Source organism: Dysidea avara, chromosome 7 (assembly GCF_963678975.1).
Source record: "Dysidea avara chromosome 7, odDysAvar1.4, whole genome shotgun sequence".
Lineage (NCBI taxonomy): Eukaryota > Metazoa > Porifera > Demospongiae > Dictyoceratida > Dysideidae > Dysidea > Dysidea avara.
The window spans coordinates 13260884-13274766 of record NC_089278.1 but is presented as its reverse complement, the minus strand read 5'-3'; the positions used below and the strand labels follow the sequence as shown (position 1 = coordinate 13274766).

The window sequence follows — 13883 nt, the reverse complement described above, 5'->3', positions numbered from 1 at the left end:
ATAGCGTGGGCTAGTAGCTCTCAGAACGTTATTCCTACATCATTATATTCGCACAATATTACTAAACAAATGATTGCAGGAATGAGTTTTTTAAGTTTACCATTTTTTACTACATTAGGCCTACTATAACTTACAGAAAGTATGTACTTAGGACTATAACTTACTAACCTATTTTGATATAGTAGACTTAAATGTGTTGCTCTGTGGTCTGCTCAATGGCTGACATGTGGTGGGTAGAAATACAAGAAATACACAATTATTTTACTGATCGTTCATCTTAGAATATAGTTTATAGTGACTATCAACTAGTTGAAACTTAGCAACTACTAGCCTAAACTTGTAAACTAAATACCACAGTTTAAAACTCTATGTTGCTCAATATGACGAGTCAATGCTTATCATATCTTTGAACTGGTTGGGCATCAAAGCCATGAGCTAACCACATTTCCATGATATTACCTGGGCAATATGCGAGTTAAACCCTGAGTGGCAACTTTGAATGTCTATGCTATTATATCCTTAAGACCTGTTAATGTGTTGCTGTCATTTTAATAGCGGCTCTTCATTTTGCACGGACTGATGCACATCAATGCCAGTCAATATTATACTTATTGACTGGCTTGTACACATGCTGATTATCATCAGGTTTCCTGGAATAGATTACTTCCCACAACCTGTAGGCTTATTGTTGAGTTCCAAGAATGATAGTAACACTTCCCCCACTGGCCATAGTGGTTATTGAGCAGACAACTATTTATTACCAATAAAGTCTATTGTCCTTATGTAAGATAAAATGCTTTCTCAGAAACTCACAATTAACATTCCTTCCATTATATTTTATTATTTGCACATGGTTCTTGGAATTAGTTTCATTGTAAGCTATGACCACTTGGGTGGTGCATAAAGCCTTGAAGTAGATATTCATGATAAATGAATTCCATATTTTCTTGTTATGACAGAAGTGATACAAATGTGTTTGGTTTGTGGTAATAAGGTATGCTTCAGACTGGCGACAATGATACTATTCATATATACAAGGATATTGATTTTTCTTCTTTAATTTTGTGTAGTAATGTTAAAATGAAATGTGCTTCTTTTAGTGTATTTTGTATACTTGAAATGAACTGCCAAATGTGATCATTTATTAGAACAATGATGCTATTATTGTTATTGTTATTAACACTTTACAGTGACCAGCACTGAAGGTCAGACAACAACATGTGCTGCAGCCTTACCTAACCTAATTGCAAGGACTTAGACTTAGTGACTTATAGCTGAAAAGGTGTAATGTTACTGTTATAGAGAATAGTAGTATGGGGAATATACAGGTATTTAGATTCATTCATGGCTTGGAAAGATTGTAACATGTAAAACATTTTTCAGGTAGATTTGTGATGAAGTTAATCAAATACTTCTGGCTTTGTGAACACCTACAGTACATCATTTAGTCATGTGTAGAAAAACAGGTTACATAATGGTTGGAAACAGTAGGGTTAAATTTAAAGTACTTTGTATATAGGTCCCTCACATTCTTCTTATATGCAGCTATCAAACCGTCTCAGCAAGGACTTATACTATTAGTACCAACATACACAAAATTTTCTGGGGAATTTGACCCTAAAACACATAAATGGTGGTGGCTTAACCTCAGGCAGTGGCTTTACATCCAGCAGTGATTACTTATTCACCAATACAAGTACCGGTTTACAACTAGGTACCAGTGTAACACCCTGTTACTAGTATGGTACTTAGTTTATCAGTGGTCCAGTGTCTATCACATGTACAAGCTATCCTGAACTCTGCTAGTTTTAATGCAAATGATTTTCTATCCTCTCTACAAGTTAGCAAGTTGTTAGAGTCATTAGATTAACCTCCTCAACTAACTACCGCCATAAATAATTATCACGGTAGGCCACCTACTCTCGCAGTTTAAAATGTAATTACTGTGGTTACATTAAGTAAATACTACAATCTGATTGGCCTATCTAAATTCCAGTAGAGTTCATGTAATGTGGTCCAGATCCTTTCATGTGAGTACTTATACACATGATGACGTCTAACTTCAAAGGAGCCACCAATTATATATTAGGCATATAGACCTCAAACCACAAGTAAGTACATATATCTGGGGGTATATATACTCACCTGTGATTTGAGACACATGACATTATGTGCTATACCTGGCTAATAGCCTGTAATGCGCTGGTGCCCAGCCAGTACAAGTACAATCACTAGATTCATTTTATAGATGTACCCGAAGACTTCGATGATGGCTGCTGGTGGTTAGCAGCAGGTAGCATTGTTACTACATTTGTTAATATGAATATTTTAGTCCTAAGCATTGGGCATACTAGTCTCGTCCCCACCAGCCGGCTACGCTTTCGATCACGCAAAGGTCGTCTGGTGACATTAGTTCAACTTCTTGGCCCAGGAAGTGTGCATTAATAAAGTATACACCTGAAACTGTGGGCAACCCACAACTCACAATTGATTGTGGAACTTATTTCTGTATGGTCTTGTCCCCAGGCACCCACACACTCGATCACACGAAGGTCATCTGGTGACTTTGGTCCACTTTCTTGGCCTTAGTGAAATATTGCTACAAACGTGTTTCTTGTGCTCATTCATGCTTACATTCAAATGAATAAACTTTTCATCCACCTAAAGGAGTATTACTTATAAAAAATCGCTGGAATAACATATAAATGCTGATTAAAACTTGATGTATGAAAACCTTCTTAGCATTCCACTTAGAACAGTAATCAACGGCGAAGAAGACCTTTAGACAACTACTTGGCGCTAGAGTACAACATATGGGTTGCCAAACTACAGTGAAACATGTAAGTTATTATAAGTTGGTTTGTGCATGTATGGTGTGTTAGTAATTAAATGTCGGTAGTATCATACAGTATGCTAGTACTGCATATTAGGGATCATGGAGGTTTGCACCTTCTCACAAAAAGTAATGACCAGAACCCAGCCTCACAATACCTTCATGGCACCTTTGCAGTATTGGTTAGGCATAATAACCAAGCCCAAAAATACCTTCAGTATGACTTGAAATGCTTCCAATAAGTTTCTACAAAAATTTTTTAAATCTTTGCTAATGACTGACTGACTGATGCCTTCAGACAAGCATAACTTGATAACAGCTAAAACTACGAACTTGATTTTTTCACTGTTCGACGTCGCTTCAGCCTATCAGTACATACAATGCTGCAGTATATACAATGCTGTAGTACATACAATGCTGCAGTACATACAATGCTGCAGTACATACAATGCTGCAGTACATACAATGCTGCAGTACATACAATGCTGCAGTACATACAATGCTGCAGTACATACAATGCTGCAGTACATACAATGCTGCAGTACATACAATGCTGCAGTACATACAATGCTGTAGTACATACAATGCTGCAGTACATACAATGCTGCAGTACATACAATGCTGCAGTACATACAATGCTGCAGTACATACAATGCTGCAGTATATACAATGCATGTTTCATGGACTCCTGTGGCCTTGCCTGTGTCCCTTTTATCTTTGCTGACAGTGCAAGGTGTCAATATGTGGTAGCTAGTACTGTGTGATGGCTTTCCTACAAGAGCTTTCCTGAGTTGATTGCAGAGGTCTTTCTCATAGTGTTCTTTGTTTATAACGCTGTGTAATGGGCTGAACATAGCTAAAAACAAGGAATAATGATCTCTTGTAGTTGATAATTGGGGCATGAAACAACAAACCTGGTGCCATTCTTTCTTCTAATATGTGATATGCATGGGTTCACCATAATGATGTTACAAAAAGAGTAAACAAACAAGTAGAAGGAATTTTTAGACCGAATTAAGGATTAAATGTCCAGTAGTATATCTTCAGATGCAGGCGACCTACCTTTTTTTACTACTTTTTATTTCTTTGATCCTACTACCTGTATCATATGAACCATGGCTACTTCAGTGTATTACACTTACTGTATTTACTTGGTCAAACATCACACCTTCAATAGTAGCCACACTTGAGTGGTGCCACAATCGATTTCAAAACTAAAGGCTTAAACATCATTTTCAAGCATTGAGTGTTAGCTGATTTTGAATAGTTGCTGCATCGATTTTTGGAACTAAGGTAAATAACACCTCAGTGTTTAACCAACTAAATACAGTATATATACCCTCGTCCTCAGTCATCGAAATTTACTGTTGATAACCTTTTATCAACAGTAAATTTCCTCAACTTTAAATTCGGGGTGTGTATATACAGTTGATCTTTAGCCGCAATCTAACAAGCTATATATTGTTATACCAGTACTTACGTACGTTTGTGAGAAACACTAGGAATTATAGCAGACCACACACTTCATAGTACTTACATTACTTAGGGTTTGCTTTTTTTTGTTCTTTAAGGACTTGTCTCATGTACATCTGCTTACACTTCATCACCATAGTAACTTTGCGTGTGGTCGGAGATGTGGCTGTGCATTAGTGGAAAACATAAACAGCTTTTGTTTTGTGAAGCCCACTTGGTGTAGTGCTATCTATGGATCAGTCATTTAAGTAATAGTTAGACACTCGCAATAGGTGTCTTCGAGGATTTAAAAACCTGAGGTGACGTCAATAATTACCGAGGCGCAGCCGAGGTAATTATTTACATCACCGATGGTTTTTAAATCCTCGAAGACGCCTATTGCGAGTGTCTAAGTGTTTTAGACAATGGCGTAGAAGCAGTGAGTTAGTATAGAGAGTTCCCATTGTAAACACCTAGGGTATTTCAGCGAGGAGGTCGCGCAAGCTCATGCAAGCCATGAAGCGCGAACTAACTGAAGGTTTGTAAAGTCGATAAAAAGTATGTTTGAGGCATTATAGATACGTGTGAATGGCAGCAAATGGGAATAGGCAGTGCCAACATGGCTGTCTTGCATGGTCTACAGAGCATGCTTTAATATGGCGAAGGCCACAAACTGAATTAATGGCTTGTAGCTACCACGATGGTCTATAAATCCGCTGAGCTACCCACGATAACAGCGTACCTGAGTGTAATTTCTTTGTAATAATCTGCTTGCAATTGCTTGGTGTTTACTGATGTGCGAAATACTAATTGTCCACAAAAGGCTAGTTGCATTACTGTAGGCCACATTGTGGTTGTAAACAACTGTCGGGTGTCTTACCAGGTTTCTTCGCAAATAAGAGACCTCCACACATCAAACGAAATGCTGCATACCATTGTCTAAGTAATAGTTAAAGCATTGCCACTGGTGCTATGCACGAAATATAGCTTGCAAAAGAGTGGGAATGAGACAAGTATAGCATGAAGAGTGGCAAACTACCATCACTGTATTTTCCCTACCATTCTATCGATTTAGTTGGTGTATTGTATACACTGGGGTAGGTTGTGAGAACTAGCCTATCAATTCCATACTGATTGCTAGGTACATAGTTTTAGTCATGACATCAGTCCCGAGTGTTTTCAACTGAGTAAATACAATGAAACTTGTATAGTAACAGCAATTGGGACCAATTCCAGGTCAGTTTCCATGTTAAGGGATTACCAAGTAATACAAGTATCCATGTTGTCAAGAGTATATAATGGTGAGAAAAAGTGTTGAACTGCACTATACGCTGTGAAAATGAGCCCATAAAGTCCTATGACATTGCTCAAACAACTCGGTGATTGTGTTGATTGCTGAATAATTATAAAATACAGTGGGCGCACTTTGTATACATGACTACTGAGTGAAAGAACGGTGTACTCGAAAAAAAGTATGGCACATCGTGCAGAGGAATTTGCCATAGAAAGAGAAAGGCACAAACAGCTAACCTGGAAAGCACACATTGAGGTTTCATCATGGTCATGATTTCCAAGTCATGGTCGCCATCCCCTACCTCAACAGTTTCTACTAGCAAAAATGACACATCTAGATGGAACTCAATTTCAGCCATTGTGATTCCATATGGACCACCCATCAAATTATTTAAGGTGTTAAATCTAAACAATCAACAGCGGTTAGGTTTACGAGAAGAAACAAAGGTATGTGGATTACTTTATGGGCTCATTTTTCACAGCCTATAGCGAAGTTCAATACTCTCCCTCCCCGATTATATACTCTTAATATTGTGCAGATGACCTGCTTTTTAAAAGTGTACACATTAACAGGTTCCACTTTGCTGTAGAGAAAATTGTTGTGAGCTTTGAGTACTTGTTATTATTACTGCATTCCAAGATGCCATCCCATTGGTTAAGTAGTCCTGCGTGACTGGATGACTATCTGTTGCATGTAGTGAATCACTTTTAAGTGACGTTACGTGTTCAACTATACGTATTCTCCAACATCTTGGGTTTCCATGAATGAGTACAATTTTGTTGAATATTTGGACTATCTTTTTCATTTTCAACTACATATATGGTGCTACAAACAGCAGAATATTTTGGGAATTATTTTGTAAGGCCTTCTAATGACTCTGTTTTTATTGGAAGTGGAAATTGAACTAATTATTTTAATATGGTTGCTCTCTACCATTGTGTGAAGTCATAGTCTTTAAGATGTATTTTGTTCTGTTCCATACCTGATCACTACTGCACATATACCAGATGGAATAGTTCTTATTTTGTTGACTACTTATTGTGTGCTATCACTTCTATACAGTAACTTGTATAATACATTGTTTACTTGTACAGGACCAAACTTGGAAAGTCTAATGAACGAGATGAGACAAGAGCTGGCCACTAATCCACCTTTGGCTGGTTCTTTTGTGCCAAAGAAAGGAGCCAAGTGTATTGCTCAATTCACAGATGGTTTATGGTTAGTTCTGATTTTGTAAATATTCTTTACTAACGTTGTGTAGAAATAGTCACACATCTACATTTTACCATATGTGGAATGATCATGACTATAGTGATCTCATCTTTCCTAATTCCTTATAAGACTATAGATGTGTAGTGGCAACACATCGTTACTGTGGTGTGGTGTGAACATGTACATTCACTGTTGTAACATAGAGATGACTGTGTTTGTAATCTGTAAAGTTTCAGTTTTTAGTAGAGACCTATGAATCGTTTGTGTTGTAAGGTTAAAATGTGTAGGACAGCGTAGTTGATAAGCTGTAGGTAGGAGTTCTTGAGTCAACAATACTATTGGATGTCAGGGTGTAAATGCTACATTTTAATGTTTGCGCATTGGTATCAGTTAAGTGGTATATGCTGTTATTGAGCTAGAAAACAATCACTTTTGGAAATTGAAATACAATCATGTTGTTACCAAACAATGCTAAAGGGTTTTAACTACTCTGATAATAGTATTAAATGACTAATGCGGTTCAATAGTATATATGCAATTCTCCCTGTATCAAGATCCAACATAGAGACCGGTGCATGTAAACCTCTGACTACACAGTATGCCTTAGCTAAGGTCCTGAAATATACAAATGTAATTCATAGATTGCCTTGGACACTCCCATGTTATACATATTAGGCATCTGGTTTTAGATCTGTCTTAACTTACCAGTTGAATTTATTGGTTTACTAGTATGACAATAACCAACCTATGTATGTAATTTATCATTTGTATATTTGTTGTTTCTGTGTACTTAATAATACTTGTTGTCGTCATAGCAAGTACATATATGTACAAGTGTAAGGAAAAGTTAGGAATTTATCCAAGCTAGTAGGAATAATAAAAGTGCTAGATCATCACCTGAAGTCACCTTCTTTGAGGTGCTACAAATATTTGAAGATTAACTGCCTGATGCCTTTAGGTAAGCATAACTCAATAACAGCTAAGACTATAGGCTTACCATTAGATGTTGATTCAGCTCAACAGGTGTATGTTGCACTATGTACAGTGCATGCATCATGGACGTACCTTTGTCCTCCTTTTTTTTTTCGCTGACAGTGCAAGTGTCGATTTACAGTAGTGCACTCATGGCTTCATGTTGAACATCATCTGTAATTTTCAAACCACACCTTAAACATTCAGAGTGGTTGTAGGCTAGCTTCATGTATTGTTCTCAATGTGTAGGCTGAGAAAAACTATGTGAAATGGAAACATGCACCTGTCATACATAGTTATATAGCCTCATCCATCTGGCATCATCCTTTCTTTAGATGCATTCTTTACTACTGTACAAAAAATTAACAAACAAGTGTACGAGCTAGTGGAGATGATCATAACACTTTAAAAATGTTAAAAACAAGGAGATCATCACCTGAAATGCAAATTTAATCCCTACAATAGCCATGTTAGTTTATTGTTAATAATAGTTGCTATGCAGAAAGCACTTTTGGACTTGGTTATAGTTATGCCTCACCAATATTGCCAAGGCATCATCATGAAGGTACATACTGTGAGACTGGTTTCTGGTCGATATTTGTTTGTAAAAGGATGATCCCTAATAACTACCATACTCAAGAGTTCACTTTACAAACTCATGATATAAGATCATGTTACACCTTTGTATCCTGTTAATCAAAAAGCACTAAATATTTCTTGGAAGAGGTGCTAAATCTTAATTTTTGTTTAATTTTGTCACTGATTCTGAAATACATCTGCAACACTGTGAATAATTGAACTGTGACTATTGTTTACATTAGGGAAGCCAAATAGGTATTGTTTCAACAGAGTTGCTTGTTTAAGTCTTCAGTAGTACCATGGTTTCAATGTATGGCTGGTAGAGTCATGTGTGTTTGTGTGGGGAGCAGGTCGTGGCACGGGAGTATACCCTCCTCTCAATTATTCCACTGTTTAAAAATGTGATTACAAGAGCATTTGTGTATACCTAGGTGTGAAAGTGTTGTACATCACACACTTGTAGTCCTGACTAATGGATCATGTGAAAGAACATGATAAAAGGAAATGCAAATACACCCAATGAATTAAGCAATTATCTTTTTTTCTAGTTGTTATATATACACATTAACCCTTAAACCCGCAGAGAACATTTCGGAAATACGTGTTTACACAATATGGGCACACATGGTGACACTAGGTGAGGTAACTTAATTCTTATGGCCTCCTAATACACATAGATTAAAAGTGTGTTTACTGGGCTACTTGGAGAAGGTTAAATGAACACTGTAACTACAGTGACTAACTTGTTATGAAGCGGTGAACAGCGACGAGTCGCATCTCCATGTTTCTAAATTATTGCGATGTGTTTAATTTTGACTGTGGGTTTACTTACGTGAGTCTTTTATAGCCTGATACAAAATTTCACGAAAAATTGAATGGAAGTTGTTGCAAGGCGATAGGATCAACTACCATCGAGTTATCAACCATTTTATAAAGGTATGTAAAGTGTTTGCGTGTTTCCTTACTGAAAAGTTGTTTTCACGGCTAGTTTTGGCCTAGCGTTTGGTTAAAACCCTAGGTATCATTTTAATCCTTGTTATATCACAAGTAGAATGACATAAATTGCATAGCCAAAGGATGGACGCTTCGAAAGTTACAGCACTTTGTGCAAGGCATGCGTATTTATTAAGTTTAAATCCAGTTTTCTGGATTATGTGGGTTTAAGGGTTAAAAAAAACTTAAGACACCCATGAAATCTTTGTAAACATAATGTCCAAGAGTATTTGCAGACTGAAAAAATTCTGTAATATAAATGTGTTGTGGTGTTAATGCGTACTAACTGTAATTACACCATTACTGGAGGTTTTACACCATGACTGGAGGTTTTACACCATGACTGGAGGTTTTACACTTGACAATGTCAGCATAGTATGTAGTATTAGTAGTAGTGATAGTGCATACCTAACTAAGTCGAGAGTTCTACTAGCAATGGTGCATCAGTGTTGGCCCTCCTCAGCTTGCTGGGTGAAGATAAGAGAACTTATCACATAACATAGCTGTATATTAGCAAGAGTAAATAATAAAAGTGATAATAGTGTATAATAATTCTTTTAAAAGGCGTGTAGTTCATTAAATTAAAAGAATGAAATTAATTGCATAATTGTGATTTCTGGCTGGTAATTACTTGCAACTGCAATGTTGATCACAATCATATAGCCTTAGTTCAGAGGCTGATTATTAACCATGTCATCACCATGGTTACTATACTCTATTATAGATATTAAGTATTTTCGATTACTCAGGGCTTCTAGTCCTAGATAAAAAATTTATTATTTCAAAAACAATTTGCAAAACGATCACAAGATCACGTACACACATCCTTTTGTTTGAGGTAATAGTACTTCCTTCAGTATGCCACTTCACATTGTAAGTGTTTTGTGAAGTAATTTAAGGTGCAACTTGTGACCAGGAATCAGTACAACTGCTGTTTTCTACTGGAGAGCTCTTATAGCAGTAATAATAGGTGATAACATGAAAAGTGAAAGTCGCAAAAGCAAATTTTATTGCAGTGTTGAAGTAATAGGTTAGTCATTATCTAGTCACGTATTTCCGTTTTTTCCTAACTTCAAAGACATTCATGTGTTACCATTATTGTCGTAATATGGTGATGATTTAATTATGCGGCATACATGTTAAAACTGAAAGTTAAAATAAGCAATTATGCAATTATCTAAGTGGCACAGGTAGTTGGGAAATGATAAAGCCACTTAGACCAAACTGAAGTGTTGTTTGTTGATTAATATTCACAAAACACTTACTAGTTCGGTTTTCTCAAGAGCTATATTGCCGTGCAGACATATTGGCTTCTTAGTAGTGGTATGGATACTGGACTCTCTTGTCTTGTATAGTTTCTTCTTATGGTATAACTATCTTATCATTTTATACTCTGTGGAATGGAAAGCTATCATTTAAAGTAACTTCCTGGGATATATTTGGTACGGTGGTTGGTAGACTTTTTTATCATTGTATAAAATGATCAACATTGTACAGTAAAGAAATTGGTGCATGTTGTGAGAATATCAAAGCACATAATCATTTGGCATACTAAAATAATTTTAATTGCTGTTCTAAATTCTGTGATTGATCAGTGACAGAGTGTACTACTAATATGTGTATTCCACAAATGTATGTAGAAGTTGATCTGACTAGAACAAAGCTGAAAGTGGTCTAGTTGAAATATTGTTTACCTCCAAGAGAAAAGTGATAGTTGGATAAAAATTTGAATTACAACAAACAAAACAATCCTTTTGTATGTGTGCTTGTGGTGTACTTCTATAGAACATTAGGAGCTAATTTAGTAAGATAAGAGCACCCAGACACTATCACTATGGTACATAGAACACCAAACTCTTACAAGTGCCTGCATCTGTGGCATACTGTTGTTGTTACACCACCACATGCAGTAGTAACCTTATTGGTCTGCTGATGTGGTCCCTGTGTGTCAAGTTTGATCTTGGTGTCATATATGAGAAACCATAATGGGTGTGTGAATCTTCACCTAACTGGTACTGTAATTGATGAAGCCTGACTGATATGATCTTTGTTGTTGAACTGTAGCGTATTAAACACATTAGGATGATACCTATGCAATAGTTAACTCCCTCTATATATCTATCCCATTGTGAAGTTAAGCAAATTAGAGGTATAAATGTGTCTGGTGACTAGATTTGTAATTAGATAAATATCACAGTGTCTGCCTTATCAAAGACCGCTTTGTTTCTGGTGGTTTCTAATGATGGCAATAAATGCTGCCCACATTGCCGCATATCTTGTTTATTGATTACAAAAGATACTAGGACTACAACAACAGCTATAATGAAAGTTTGAATAGAAAATGGAATTTAAAAGGCTGCATATACACTAATATTGTGGTCATGTACTCTAATAGAGCAATCAATGTGCAGATACGAAATTGTTATCAACGATAATGTGACTGAGTTTGGATAACAATAGTTAGCCAGTGGTCCACTATATCTACCTACCTGTCGGGTGCTGCTTTCTATATTCGTGTGTGCACTTTCTCAGGCTAGATATAAAGCTAGATCCTCACTTTTCAATGATGACCTATTTTTTCCACTTTTCGGATACTTCGTTATGTATATGTGCTACTCACGTGTCAGGTGTCTTCATTGCAAAGTTTGTAACATAACTATGTACTGTCTTTCATAAAGATATTTCTCGTTATTTTTTTTTCTACTAGGATTTTGCATTTGCGACCCACTGAACGAAAATCTGATTAGTTTACATTGTAGATAAAGTTTTTGACTGACTGTAGCTCACTAGTGGCTTGCACTACACACACAAGATTTACACCATGCATACAGCTAAACACTAACCATGTAAGCATACTGTATACAAAAACCCATTCGAGCCATTTTTCAGTGGGTTTACTATACCACAAGCACTCTCATAGGAGTGGAAAGTAGGGGTGGGCAATTATTGACACACAAATATGGATGGAGAAGACAATGGCCAGCCAGAGGCCAGCATACATTCTCACAAGGCCCCCAGGAGTGATTAAATCTATAGTTTAAAAAAAATACAATACCATACAATCACAGACAAGTTTTGTACCCATCCCATCCCACTGGACTGGCCATGCCAAGTCAGCAGATCATCAAAAGTCGTACAAACCATACCCAGAGAGTAAGCAACTAAATAGTGTTGATGTAGCCATCCTATTGTGTCACTATCTCTATTTTAGTTGTGATACAAACTATTTCGGTTTTCACTCAACCAGTCACATATAACATGATAGAAATATACTCCCCCGGTTTCAGTCATATCCCTTGTAACCTTGTTGTAATATAAACAGTATCAGGAGTGTACTTTGAACTGTTACAATGATCAAGAACAGCTAACTTTCCAGTGCAGAAAAGCACTACTACTAATCATTGCTGGCCGTACCACAATATGATTATTATAATGGGGTCCACAATAAGTCTGTCATGAAATACAAATTAGTAAAACCATTTCTGTAAATCCTATCAATCAGTAATTGCAAAATTATTTTGCTAACTAAGCTATTTTGTAGCTAATAAACATACTACAGTGAGATCCTGTATTCTACAGAGTATGGAATAACAGAGAATAACGGAATAACAGAACAAGTGAATGATACATTCTAATCCTCTATAGTGTTTATACACTCTTCACTTTGTAGCAACTCTTGGTGAGAACACAATCACGTTGGCACTTGGGTGATCCTCAGGGCAATCTTTAAATAGAATGAGCTCTCTATTACAATCTAAATAAGCTAAACTACTATGAAATACACAATCACTACAAAACTAGAAGTTCTTTCTGTTATACTTGCTTATATCAGCTGTCACACACGAGTAACTACCCACATCTATTAATAACAAAGCACTCCATCCCCAAGAAATCTATCCCAGGATATTCTATTTTAGCTAAACTTTCTTAAGAGAATCCCAGTTAGTCATCCATTGACAAACGTACTTACAATAAATTTGAAGGTAAATGCTATTTTAGCTCCCATCACTTGTGTAACACCTACTATAAGCAAGGATAACAGAAAAAACTTCTCGTTTTGTAGTGAAGTATATTTGATATTAGTTTAGCCTAGAGTGAACAGTTTTGTACTCATTCCATTTAAATGCTAAGGATTACCCTAGTACCATCATGATGATGTTCTCACCAGAGTTGCTACGAGATGAGGAGTGTATAAACATTGTAGAGGGTATAAATGTTTAGAATGTAACTTTCACTTATTCTGATATAGTGCTATTCTGTATTCTGTAGAATACAGGAATCCCTGAAGGTGGTGATGATATGAACTGTATATAGCCAATAAATAGTTTAAAAATCAAATTGAATCAAACTGCCAGTATGCAGCACTCTAAACAATTTCTGAACATTTGCTTATGTACTGGTTTTCAGCTCCTTTACATTTGCATAACAGCTGTTCTTCACCAGTAGAATAGTGTATGCTCACACAGTGTTTCCACTGACAATACATGTAGACACAACAAAAATGTCTTCTGAGAAATGTTGAACATGTACCGGACACTGGATGATGTA

At 36.4% G+C, this 13883-nt stretch overlaps 1 protein-coding gene across 1 annotated transcript in view; it reads left to right on the top strand.

Moving 5' to 3' along the window:
• LOC136261799 (staphylococcal nuclease domain-containing protein 1-like) overlaps positions 1 to 13883 on the top strand; it is a 109009-nt gene that overhangs the window by 55452 nt on the left and 39674 nt on the right. Inside the window, exon 23 of the mRNA XM_066055862.1 lies at positions 6674 to 6797. Coding sequence (XP_065911934.1) covers positions 6674 to 6797 — 124 coding nt within the window. The remainder of the gene's footprint in view (positions 1 to 6673; positions 6798 to 13883) is intronic.